At 33.8% G+C, this 13442-nt stretch overlaps 2 protein-coding genes across 14 annotated transcripts; both read right to left on the reverse strand.

Annotated features, from left to right (window-relative positions):
• Positions 1–2744: 2744 nt before the first annotated feature.
• On the reverse strand, positions 2745–5169 carry LOC132192628 (uncharacterized). Its single transcript, XM_059612667.1, has 2 exons — positions 4780–5169; positions 2745–3589 (listed from the first exon to the last, which is right to left on the reverse strand). Exons 1-2 carry the CDS (start codon positions 5162–5164, stop codon positions 3249–3251), a joined length of 726 nt encoding a protein of 241 aa, XP_059468650.1. The 5' UTR covers positions 5165–5169; the 3' UTR covers positions 2745–3248.
• A 4663-nt stretch (positions 5170–9832) lies between these two features.
• On the reverse strand, positions 9833–12634 carry LOC132192880 (uncharacterized). 13 transcript variants are annotated; one of them, XR_009441380.1, is made up of 8 exons: positions 12401–12634; positions 12150–12347; positions 12005–12091; positions 11369–11731; positions 11208–11314; positions 11031–11156; positions 10890–10980; positions 10074–10246 (listed from the first exon to the last, which is right to left on the reverse strand). XR_009441380.1 is itself a non-coding variant. In XM_059613074.1 (7 exons), the coding sequence occupies exons 1-6, from the start codon at positions 12503–12505 to the stop codon at positions 11042–11044; spliced, it is 975 nt and encodes a 324-aa protein (XP_059469057.1). In that variant the 5' UTR covers positions 12506–12634; the 3' UTR covers positions 9833–9972; positions 11031–11041. The 13 variants fall into 13 exon arrangements, 9 of the variants coding, with proteins under 9 accessions (XP_059469057.1, XP_059469062.1, XP_059469056.1 ...); XR_009441379.1 differs by having other exon boundaries at positions 10074–10272; XM_059613074.1 differs by lacking the exons at positions 10074–10246; positions 10890–10980 and adding an exon at positions 9833–9972.
• Positions 12635–13442: the final 808 nt, after the last annotated feature.

Consider the following 13442-nt stretch of genomic DNA (forward strand, 5'->3'; position numbering starts at 1 on the left):
GGGGCTTTTTCACGATCTTCAATTATTTATGAAAATTTTATTTATTCCATATAATGTAGATTTCTCTATGAACTGGAGGAATTCCGCTCTAATTAGGTTAGAGTGACAGTAATTCAGAGATGGACCGCGAATAAATTTCCTAGGCTCGCGTGGTGAACTTGTCCCAGTCCGGATTCCACGAGATTTAATTAACTTGCTGCCCACGGCGTGACTTGCGGTGGTTTTTCGTCTTCATTTTAAGGAACACGAAATCTAAAATATACTAGAAGGATGAACGGTGAGCAATAATTTCATCTGATGTCTTATTGTAAGGTTGAAAAAAATTTATATAAAATCATTAAAAAAGTTGATTCTGCTGAAAAATTTTAATCAATCATGTGGCGTTTATTGATTAAGTTTTATTAATACATGGTATCAGGAATATAGCTCAGATATCGAAAGTTTAATACTTCTTTAAAAAAAAAGATTTAGTGGTACATATTGGATTTTTTTTTAAATATGTACATATTTATACAATTACTTTTTAAATAGCAATTAAAAATATTTAACAAAAATTTGAAACTTGTGTAAAATGAATAGAAATTCACATTTTAATATTGTTTCTTACGTATAAACTTAATTTATTGCATCAGAACAAAAAAATCTATAGTAAGTTGAAATTTAACAAAAAGTTTTAGTGTTTTGTCTCCGGGCGATTATCATCAGAGCTGACCCATTTCTTCATCTTTTGGAGCCTCTTTTACATTTTGTTTAAATTAATTGCTCAAATTATGTAAAAAATAGAATAAGGTGGATGGAACTTATATTATTTTTATATAGGTAAAAATAATTATTTTTGTAATTTTTCCAGCTCCTAGAAAGTGCTTTTATCTCTAGAATTCTTTGGACGTTTTTCGCATTTCAAAGTGGAAGAAAGTTGGAAGAAATATGCGAGCGAACGAAACGGAGAATGCACTAATTGCAGAGCGACACAATTTTTAATAGCAAATCTCGTTCATTGCTCTCGTCAATTAGCCCGAGGCCGAATCGTAAAGCAACCAGCCGGACTGGTCTGGAGTCTTTTTTCATGAGTAATTCGTCCCAAGTCTGCGCGGGATTATAAATATTTAGGTTAGGCTCCAGCAGCATCTCCGGCTGCTAATTCATGCGCGCACGAATTTCAAACAAGGAGAAAGTGAATCCGAACTTTTTCAATGAAGCGCCCGCCGGAAACCGGCGCGCGCCAATCCAGTCCAAAATTTCGTCCGCGAGTTTTACTTTCATATTTTCTCTCCTCTTTCCGCAAATTTCATTCGCAGTTTTTGCCTGTTTTGCATGAGAGCCCTGGTGGGCGGGCAACACTATTAATCATCAATCACTTAAAAAGTACATATAAAACTGGCTAAACAAGTTCAACTCTAGGAGAGAAAAGTTTTGAGCGTAGGTTGAAAGTTTTACTCTTCATCACAATTAATTTGTTGAAAGTAAATTTTTCCTACATATTTTTTCATTGATTTTTATCAGTCAAAGACAATTAAAATAAAAAAGACTCTTTTTACTCATTGGATTAAAATTTAAAACTTTTTACATTTATAACCTTTGGTTTTCTTCACAATCTAAAATTAAGTGTTTTATTTTTTCAATTATGGTGGCATTTTTTACTTTACAATTAGAGCTGAAAAAGTCGTTCTTTTTTAAAGATTTAAATTAATTCCTACGTGTTAATACTTCGACCACAGCTATAGAATTTGTTAAGAAATCAAAATGTTTCTTTTTTATTGAACATTAAATACATTTTGAAATTTCTTTACCAGAGTTATATAATCAATTTTTATTATGAATAATATAAAATAAATAAAAATAAACATGTGTTTTATAAATTCAAATAAGGATTCAAAATTAGTGTATTCTATAAAAATTTTATTAAAATAAAATTTAAAATTTTAACATTTTATCTTAAAACCTGTAATATCCTTGTCCATAATATATTATAAATAGCCGTTTTAACAGTTTTCCAAAGTAGTGTGCTATGGTCCAATATTATGCTTTAGTTTAATGTAGTTTTTCTGGCTTGTAAATTTTTAATTCAAACGACAAAATCTTTTAACTGGTTGAACGGTTATACCCTTAAGTCTTATTAGTCCCTGTCTTACTCTCCGGGCACTTCTTTTTTGTGCAAAAATGCCGATTGCTGAGGAACGAATTGAGACGCTACAGTTTTAATGACACCGCACATCGAGAATTCCAAGAAAGAGGCTCGATTTAATTGCACCAAATTAGAATGAATCCGGAATGGCCCAATTTCGGTGTGAACCCCGTTACGGCGTTTCAAAATCGATCCTATTAGCCAACTATTATCAAAACCCATCCCATTTTGGGTTCGCCCCTTTTCGCGTATTTCTAGGCATTTTTGACACACATCAAACAAGGAAGTTTTAATTTAAAAATAGAGTCGCGTGATCAACGGGATCAAATGAACAAATGCGCCTCTGGGCGAATTGATTGATGAGTTAATCCAGATTTGGTCGTTTTACTTTTTATTTTCTGGAGGCGCGTGCGGTTCGGACGCGCGCTTCCTCAGTCAAGCACAAATGTAGACCGTCGTCGGCAATGAACCAACAACAGCAAATTAAATTTCTTTTGTTGCGCCCGCAATTAGTGCGTGAAACGAATTTCTCAGTGGAGATGCAGCTGCTCATCTCCCTTTAATTAAAATAAAATGTAAACATGGTAAATGATATGCGGTGGTTTTCATTAAATATAAATCATAGAGTTTTATTTTTATTCAGAAAAATTGAACAAGAAAGTAGTGAGAAATGGTGAAATCTTTGGTGGGGTTTTTTTTATAGAAAAAGTACAAGGAATAAAAAGATAAAGAAGAAGGAATTAAATTAGAGAAAATAATTAAGAACTCCTTATTGAAAATGTCAAATCAAGTGTTTACAACAACGATGTTAAAATTTCCAATTGCTATAGCATAATGAATAATTGCCTAAAATGGCGCATATTGTTGTAAAAACTAGATTTAACTTTGTCAACAAGGTAAAAATTTCATTGGAATCAGGAAAAATTCAAACAATTTGATAAAACTAATTTCCATCACAAATCGCTTTGAGAACAGTTTAAAGTTGTTTTATAAACTTTTTTTAGTAGAATAAATTGAGCTTGGAAAAATAATAAATTACAACAATCACCACTTTTGCTCACACAAGCACCAAAATTTTTGTTACCAATAAATAAATAAATTAATTAAACCGATTTAACGCTCTTCACGACTTGTTGAACTCGTAGGGCTGTTGGTTTCTGTAGGCCAAATAGTGGGCCGTGGCAGCGACGCCCCCCTTGTGCTCCGAGGCGACGGTGGCCGAGCCGATCCACTCGTTGCTCTCCTCGTCGGCCCGTCGGCCGGACCGGCGGTGATCGCTGTGGTGACCTGAGCTGACCTTCTTCAAGGCGGATATCAGGGCCAGGGTCAGAGCGAGCACCGACAGCAGCAGGGCCTTTCCGGCAATCAGGGCCAGGGCGCCAAAGGCCAACGCGCCCAACGTGCCCTTCATCATCATCAGACCGGCCAGCAGGGTGCCGCCCATCTTCTTCAGTTTACCCCTTGCTAAAAAAACGAAAATTAAAATTTAGCTCAGTAAATATCAAACTTAATTTAGAATTTTAAATCATTTTTAATGATTTTTTATTCTTGCTTTTGGTGTTTTAATTTTGTGGATGTTTTAACCGTAAAAAAGTGTAGAAATAAACAAAATTATAATCATAAACTGGATGGTATGCAACTGGCAGAACGTCCTTGTTGAGCAGGTTGCGGATTAAAAAACAGCAGGCGCTACTTGGCGATCCGAGCGTGACGCCTGCACGCAGCGAATGCTTGGAAGGTGCTCATTATTTAAAAGCTGCCTCCTTTTCGCTTCAGTAAATAGACAAACAAACAGACAAGTATACGCATCCCTTTTTATTACGTTTAGTGTGTTAAACTAATAATTTGCTGACGTCAAAAGGAATAAGCAATGCGAGACTAATTTTTCTGATGAATAGAAAAACCGTAAATTTAGCAGAATGGAAAATAGATCAACGTGGACTGAGTAGCTTTGAAATTATAACTTTATTGAAGCAACTAAGCTGTTATTAAGTTAAAAAAGGATATAATTGTTAAAATTTAAAATGATTATCAGAATATTTTTTTAATTTAATATTTTTTTAACAAATATTGAACTATTAAAGATTAAAAAAAATTAAGATGCAGATATATGACATAAGAACACTCAAACTTTTTAATTATCTAATAGCGCAGCTTATTTTTTACCTGACACTATCAAATAAACTATTTAATTAACACGACTCTACAACAATGGGAAAAATCGATCAATAGCCAGTAAAAAATGTGATTTATCGTGTGATGAAAAAAATTACTTTACTTTGGAAAAAATAAATTAAATTATGAACAATGTGACTTTAAAAATGTGGCAAAAAAATTATAATAAATATATCGTGTTTCTGATTAAATAAAAAATTTCAAACAGTTTGACTCTATTGATCTGTTGATCACTTAATAATCAAAACCAATTAATGTCTTTGTGTATAAAAATTATTGTAAATATTGAAAACTAAAAAGGCTGAATGATTCCACCTTATTTTAAATTTCTCCTTTTTATTTACCAAAACTGTGCATTAAAAATTAGCTCAAATTGCATTATTTTTTTTCTATTTTTCTTTAAGATAAGATGATAGCTACGATTCTGTCCAATTTCAAAACTATTAATATTTTTGAAAATAGATTATATAATTTCTCACCCTCTTCAATGTTGGCGGGGACGAGTTCCTTGGGGAAGCGCACCTGAAGTGTCCTCGACGCCAGAAACTCTGTGATCATGTTGAGGTAGTCGGAGGTAGTGCCACCTCCAGACAGGTTGAAAGTTCTGGGTGTCCTGGAGGCGTCGGGGGCAGCGGCAAGGACGACGTAGTCGCCGAGGTGCACGTCCTTGGCGCGCCACTTGTCCAGGTTGAGGGAGAGCGAGCGGCTGAGGGCGCGGAGGCAGTCGGGGGCCCCGTCGGCCTGGGGGCCGCAGCCCCTCGCCAGGCTGACCATCAAGTCGGCGAGGCCATTGTCAGCCTTGGAGGCCGTGGAGGCGGCCGAGGCGGCGGCGATGAGCAGTAGCGCGATTAAACAGGTTTGCATGGCTGGAGGCGAAGACGACCTCGAACGGCGCCGCGTCGCTCTTTATAAAGTGGAGGCGGCGGAGGCGCCGCCTCCGGTAACGCACACCCCCACTAGACATGCACGCGACAGCTGTGGTCACCATTAATTCGCGCGCGCGGCGAGTTATGGTCTGATTTTCCCGCTTCCAATCATTATCACCGGCATGTGTGTGATTTTATTATTATTATTATTATTATTTTCTTTATGTAGCGTAATTTTTTTACACAATGCTCGGTTGATTATCGTTTGTTGTCAGATATGTAGGCTGATGATTGTGATGAAGTGAATTTATTTTACATCAACACTTTTCAAATTCGTTAAGAGAATTTAGATCACCAAATTATAGGTGAATCGTGATTATACTTTTTTATCTCTTCTAACTTTTGTGGAATTTTTTAGAAAATATTTTTGATAAAGAATGGAGAATGAATAAAAGATTTATTTTGGTTTGTTGCTTCATATATAATTAAACTATAATTTAATTGCCTAATCTATTGTCGAATACCACAATTTGATTGACCGAGGTGATTGAGTGACAATTAAAAAAACTAAAAAGTCAACAGAGGCTCATAGGTTTTATGTCCAAACGTGTTAAAAAAATACATATTTGCAATTCAAGCTACAATTTAATTTTTTCCTCTTATTATTTTCACTTGTCATTCTAAATTTTTTTGAAATAATTGAATGAAAATTCCGAAAATTCAATAACTAAAAAAAATAAATATATGTTTTTTTTCCTTCATGAGTAGGCTATATCAGATAATCCAGATAATGACATTAAGAGAGGAGTTAATTTTGACTGAATACAACTCCGTAAACTATTTTGCCACCATCTGGCCGGATATTGATTTCAAATTTTTTGTTTCGTTCTTCTAAAGAATTCAAATAGTGTTTGAATTTTAATTCCAGTTTTCTTTGTTGGGTTTGTTTGAGTCGTTCACTGTTTTGTAGAAAGAAAATGTTACACTTAAGTGACTCAAAAGCCTATCGAGGCCAACTTGAATTAAACTTTATCAATATCACCATGAATCAACCCTTCATCGTGAAAATGAAGAGAATAAGTTTACCATAAGCTCAAATGAAAATTTCTAGGTCAAGTTATCCATTAATTTTATTGTGCTAAATTGATTTTGTGACATGAATTTGGTTCTATTAAATTCATATCAATCACAGTGTGGCTGTTTTTGCAAACTTTAAAATAAATGTAATATCTCTGCTTTTTGCAGCAGCCTTTTGGAATCAACTTTTATTGAGAGTAGATTCAGTATATCCAATATTTAATTTTTCGGCCAATGATTCACAATGGAAAACTGCTTACAGATATTTTTTTGCAATTTTGAAAAAATTTCAATTGTGGAAGAAACGATGATATTATTGAATTTTGTATATAAAAACTAAAAAGGGAACAGTTGCGAAGAGCAATTTTCTTTCCGCGTCAATCACTGCACCCTTTTTTAATATTCATAATTTTTTGTATGCCACTGTGTCACTTTTATCTGGGCCGTTTGCAAATTAAGCGTTTCGGCAGCGTCTCGTTTTGTGCACGCATAATAATTTATCAATTGTCCTTGCGAGAGTACGGTATAGCATTTTTAGGCTTTTTACGCTGAATAAAAACTACCGCTACAGTTTTGGTCCAGCGCGCTCTGAATAATGGAAATTATATTTTTATTGTACGGCTCGTGTGTGCGACTCGGAGACGGAAATGACAGACTTGAAAAGAAAATAAACCATGGGGCGGTCAAAGCACGTGCGCGACTGTTTCGGTGCTCGTCGACCTACTGACTTATTCGGTTGCATTGAATTCTTTGTTGATTGTACCATTGTTTTCCAATAAAATGTCTAGCAACTCATTACCTTACCCAATAACTTTTGCCTTTTGCGTTTCACAACATTTATTTACTAATTTAGGTGCGGTATTAATTTATTAAAAGTTGTTAATTCTTTTTTTCTTTCACATACACCTGTGCTATTTTTGAGAATTTTTTAATCAAAATTCCCACACTCCATTGCTAAGTACGCTAATTCTTTCACTTTTTTTTTTAGTTTATTGATATATTATCAGATTCTCTTTTGTTTCTCTAAAATTTTTCAGTAGAAAATTGAAAGTAATTTAAAACAAAGTTTTCTTCGTCGTCTCACTTCAAATTTTTTCATGATTTTGTGACCAAATTTTAACCTTATTGTTCTGTATTCTAATATTAAATTGTAAATGGTAAACAATGCCGCTATTTCTAGAAATTTATAAAAAATTACTGGAAAATCAAAATTTTCCGACTAGTTCAAAAGGTAAGGCTCTCTAAATGTTAAATGATTTTTTTTTTTTATCCCTATGGACCTCACAGATATCAAAGGGGTGAAATTAAAAAGGATATTTGAATCTTTTTTCATGTCATGCACAAATCCATTTTTTTTTTTAATAATTCCAACTTTATATGATTCATTTCTTTTTTTGGTAGTTATTAAAGATTAAAGGAACACGTAATTTTTTTAGCTGATTTATTAAATTCATGCTTATTAAGATAAAAAAAAAATAGATTATCCTTTACTTGCCATACTTTTTTGTCGTGCTTTGAAAGTCGAGCGCTTATAAATGTATGCAAAAAGAGAATTCATATTTTTAGGGCAGAAAGAGAATCGTGCCACTGCGTTACAAATTATTATCTTTTTTAATGCATTTTTTTACACCACACATCTCACTTCTAGGCGAATAAGAAAATGCACTCCAGAGTTTTGTTCATTGTTTATGCCATAGACCGTTCACAAAGAGGTATGAGCAAGCAAAGGAAGACAGCACATGTAGGCGTTGATTAGTTCTGCTTCTTTGACAGCCGATTTATTTTCATATTAAAAACGACAGGTGCGCTCTCGCTCGCGAGACGCACCGCTGCTACCTGTTAAAAAATATTTAAGGTTGGACTAATTTTTTTGCTTAACAAGAGTGAAGCTATGCACATTTAATTGGACATAGCATTAAAGAGAGACATTACGGTGGAATAACTTTATTTTAATGAAACAGTTACAAAATTATTTTAAATTTTTATTTAAAATATAAATAACCTTTATATTATTTAATTTTTTAAGATCCAATAATTATAATTAAAATGATTCCTATATATAATATATTTTTTTTTATAATTTAAAAAATGATTTATTTATGCAAAGGAGAAAAAGTATCCAAGTCAAATTTGAATTAACACATAATAATTCGGAGAATTTTGTATAAGTTTTCTCTGCGTTTCATATTTATATTGTTATGAATATTTCACGCTCGCTGGTCAACGCGCATGTTTTTATGATTGTGTGTTGCACCTGTTTTTCCAGTCCACTATTCCATGCTTCTTCTTCTTCACTCTCTGACGAGATGCGTGCGCCTGTAATAGAAAAGGAGGAAATGCACTGAAACGCAGCAGATCAAGCTGACCGCTACTGGTGCTCTCGAAAAGCAAAGAGTGAAAAGCGGCGGAAGGGGGAGATTGAATAAAAGCGCACATTTGAATCGGAGCAACTTTCGACCTAATTTATTTCAATATTTGCATTTTTTACTACAATAAATCTGATAAGCTAAATGCCGATTTGCGGCGGCAGATGTAAGAAAAAAAAACACAAGCTTTAAACGGTCGGTTAAGTTTGCGGTTGATAAAATGATAATCACACGTGTTGATCAAAACAAACCATTCATCACAGCTACAAACTTAAAAAGCCACATCTTACACAGTAATTAAGGTGGAATGAAAATTTCGTTAATTATTTTGGCGCTAATTTTTATTTCAATCACCAAATATTTCCATAAAATTTGTAGACTGAATTACCGGCCCTAGTTATACAAATTAGAAAAGCTCAATAACTTTGCTTAAAAGTCGGCCAGACCGCCCAGATCTCTAAAAAAAATATGGGTATCAAACAATTTTTCAATCCAAAGATCTATTAGAAATGCCCTAACACTTTTGCAGTGTCATGAATTAATGTAGTACATTCCATTTTTTATAGGACTAATTTCAAATTTATTACATTGAATAGCGTGCGAAATAAATTGGAAATCTCGGTTTGTTTTTTTAATAAAAAGTTAACCAAAAATGCAAAAATTAAAACTTTTTAAAGCGTGAATTTTTAATTTTCTTATCCTTGGAACAAAAATTTTGTTAAAATTTTTAAGGGCAATGGGATGAACTAAAATAAATATCCAAGAATTCAAGATACAAATCGGAACAAGTTTATAGAAATTATTTAGTTGATATGTTTATTTTCACTCATTTCACAGTAAAATATTCCAGAAAACAAAAAATTTTATCAAAGTTAGGCTCCGGGGTTATCAAATTTTTTAACGGCAGGTTTTGCATATGCCGAGTAATAAGTGACCTGCGGGTTGTCTGTTGCCCTCCGAACCCACCCTCCCTCCCTTTCAGTTTCATTCTGATGAGTCTCAGTGTCAGATTGCATTAGCTCGATGTCTTCTTGCAAAATAGTCTTGTACGGCTCAGCAGTGGGCTCGTCTTGGTACCACCAGTATTGCGCCGCTGGGGTGGTGCTTTCGAAGGGGAGGAATGCAGCTGCAGGTTTTGCGAATGGCAGGTCGATCCGAGGGGAGGGAAGGGACACGGCTGAGGCGTAAAAGATGTAGAAGAACATCAGGCCAGCCAGGGCGCTTTCGAGCAGTCCGACCAGGATCAACAGGGTGGGCCAAAGGAAGGCCACTTTGGCGCCGAGGAGGGCCGGTACAATTTTGCGGATTACGTAAATTCGCCACACTCTCTTCAGCGGCCACAGAAAGATGTCCATGAAGCGACCTGCCAATTAGAAAGAGGTTTTAAAAAAATGCAGTTTTTATGGAATTAATTAGGATTTTTCTGAGCAATGGAAACAAAATTTCGTACTTTTTTTTTATTTATTTAATTTAATATAAGGTTCAAATGCATGCAGAATTCTACAAAACTATAACATTTTCATTCACTTTTGCTGTAATGATGCAAATTTTAAGTCTTCGGAGGAGCTAATTTGAGTAGTCAGACAAAATCAATTTTCACTTCTCGAACATCCGTCAGCAGGCTGACCTGTAGCAATCTGTAGTATTAAAAATTAAGTAACCCCTGCAAAACGAATGGAACTATAATTATACTAGAATTTATGTACTCTAGTATTCATAATGGTCCAAGCAATCAAAGCAATGTTGCCAATGTGGACATGTTTACTAATCAGTCCCTAAGAGAGAGCAAAAGACATTGAAGAATATTTAATAATTTTTATTTCAGACTGGGAGTTTGTAGGAAACTTTTCTATTCAAGGCTGATCATTCATCGCAGTTCTATTTTATCAACTTGGATAAAGAGTGCTTACAGTGCATATGCAGATTGAGAGCTACAATGCATGAACTCTACCCTTTTTATAATTATAATATTAAAAGTCAAAAGTTTTGACATTCAGGAAATTTACTTTTATCAAATGCATCGATTCAAATCCCAGTGCATGATTCTTGTAAATTTTCTACATTTTTTATCACTGACAAGGTTGTCTTCAGATTTCCTTTAGTAAAATTTGATGAAATCTATACTCAAATGAAATTAAACTTTATTTTTTTATTTTCAAACTTTTCAAGTAACAAATTTTCATGATTTTTATTATTTTTTTTTTAAATTTCTAACAGAGATATATCATTATTGGAGCAGTTTATGATTTATAACTCGCTGCTTTATTTAAATTGAATTACCTAGAAGTAAAATCAGTTGATCACAATTCTCTCCGATAGAATTATTAATATATCATTTTTAAGTTCTCATTTTGTACGTATCCAGACAAATCTAAAATTTATTGCATCAAAAATAATATCAATATTTTAATTGAAAATTACTTTTTAACAACTCATTCGTCCATCATGCTGCCGATAAATTCACCAAAATCTTCTTCCAGTTCACTATCATCAGTTGCCTTTGTTTCAGGGTTACAATTCATTCCAGTATTGGATTTTGTGCTCCTACTTAAGAGTTTAAAAAATAAACAATTTCATTTTGTGAAATTTTCATCTTACTTGTCAAGCCTTGGGCCGGTCCAGCTTCTGCTGTACAAGGCAGGTTTTCTGTTTCTCGTGCGTCTCATATTTCTAACTCTGCCTGAAATGGCGCTCTTCAGTGTGTCCTAAATTAAAAATTTTAGTCAAAACTGCACGAAACAATTTGCTTTAGTACAAACATGGTTTTGACCAGTCTTTGGATTGTACATGCCGGCTCCCGGGTACTTGGCGACCAGCGCTTTACTGTAAATTGTGTACTCCGTGGGGGTGGGGTACTTGACAAGGGCCCACAAATGCTCGGCAACCTCTTTCACGAAGATCGGAGTCGTAGGTGTCAACAGACCTTGGTCAATGTACTCCTTCAGCATTAGTGAGAATACAGGCAACTTGACATTGTCAAAGGTGAATCTGGGAGTTTTTTTATGGTGGGCTCTCTTCTTTTGGCTGGTCGACGGCTGCTCAGTTTGATCTTTCTCCTTCTGATTGGTGCTCCCAACAACTTGCATCTCATTTTGCTTAGGAGGGCTTTCACAGATATTGTACTAAAAATAAAAATAAATTTATTTAAAAAATGTCTATAGCTGGAAATTCAATTTATAAAAAAGATATAATGTAAGTATTTAAAAAAATAATTTAAATAGTTCTCAATAGTATAAAAATGGATGGAATATCAGAGCAAATTATTCAAATAATCTAAAATGAACCCTACAAACATATTTTTGCACCATAGATTTAAACGGTTTTGATTGGAAAATTATAAAAATACTTTGAAGGGTTTCAGGGACACTCAATGTGTTAAAAGTATTTATTTTTACCTCCGCAGCTGTCGCTTCTGATTTGATGATTGGTTCAAGAGGCTCAAATTGAAAGTCGCAGGAAGTTGAAGTACCTTCGATCACCTGCTAATTGAAAGTTATTTTTAAAAATTAAATTTAGAATGATGATTGCAAATTTTAAAACCTGTTGAGATTCATCTTCGTCTTCCGACTTTGATTCCTTGCTGGGAAGGAATTTGAGGTGAAGGACCGAGCCTGACGGTGGCATGGTGCAGGTGTGGTTCAGTTCGAAGTACTCTTCGAACTCGTCGTCAAAGTATTCCACCACTGGAAAATGGGAGTCTAGTTTCTGGACAAAAAGAGTGTCCTCTTCCAGTACCTCCTGCAAAAAATTTGTTTGAGTCAGATTTTCAAAAACTTCGGACAAAAATGTACCTGTAGGGCCACTTTGAACGTGAAGAATTCGTTGTTTCCCGTCTGCTGTTCGTAGGCGACAATCAACTTTCGGTCTTTGTATTTGACTTGCATCCGTTTCCGCATTTTGAAAACTTTGATTTATCAACAGTTTGATGTCAAGTAGATTTGGAGATCCGAATATAAACAAATTTGGCCGCAAAGCAAAAGTAACCCAAGATTCCAAAAAATATTTATTTGTAAACAAATCCTCAAATCCAGTCCTACCAACCTACAATACCAACCTTCTTAAAAAAGCGGCAAATGGGACGTATTGTCACATAAATGGTTTGCATTTTTCGTATTTTTCATTTAAAAATACTTTGAAAATACTTGAACTTTCAGAATTAAAACATTTATATAACATGATCGAAAAAATCTGGTTTTTAGAGTTTAAACAAGCAAATAATTTGGCTGGTGGAATTAAAGATACATTGATCCCGCGATCCTTTCAAAAATAAACTGATAAATTTAATTTAATATTCAAAAATTAATTAAGGGTTTAATTTCAGTAATTCAAAATATGTAATTATTTTTAAATAACCCAATTAATTATTTCCTTTAAAAATATAGTTAATTTAAAACAATCATTCCAGCCACCCAATAAGTATCATGTAATTTCTAGGCATTATAGTCGTCCTAAAAGTCTCAATTGTTTTGTATGCATTATTTTCTTTAGCAATGTATATAAAAAAGTTTAAATAAATTTTAATCGAGAAAATCATTAATTTGATAAAAAAAAAAATCGACAAATTTTTCATCTTCAAATGAGTAGAAAAGTGTTTGGTGTACAAATCTAATTATAAGTTACCAAAATATCAAGTTATTTGATTTGTAACACAAACATCCGTATTGAGTCTTCAAAATTCAGAAAAGTATTGAAACTTTTACTTGAAACAAATTTGTTAAAAAAGGGAACTTGTCGAGAAAAGTAAAAATAAAATTAAAATATCTTAGTTAGTATTTCATGGTTCTTTTTTTAAGTTTGGTTGATTAAGTTTCAATTTATCTGGAACAGTTAGTG

This window comes from Neocloeon triangulifer, unplaced genomic scaffold (assembly GCF_031216515.1).
Source record: "Neocloeon triangulifer isolate White Clay Creek 2 clone unplaced genomic scaffold, ASM3121651v1 ptg000003l, whole genome shotgun sequence".
NCBI classification, from domain to species: domain Eukaryota; kingdom Metazoa; phylum Arthropoda; class Insecta; order Ephemeroptera; family Baetidae; genus Neocloeon; species Neocloeon triangulifer.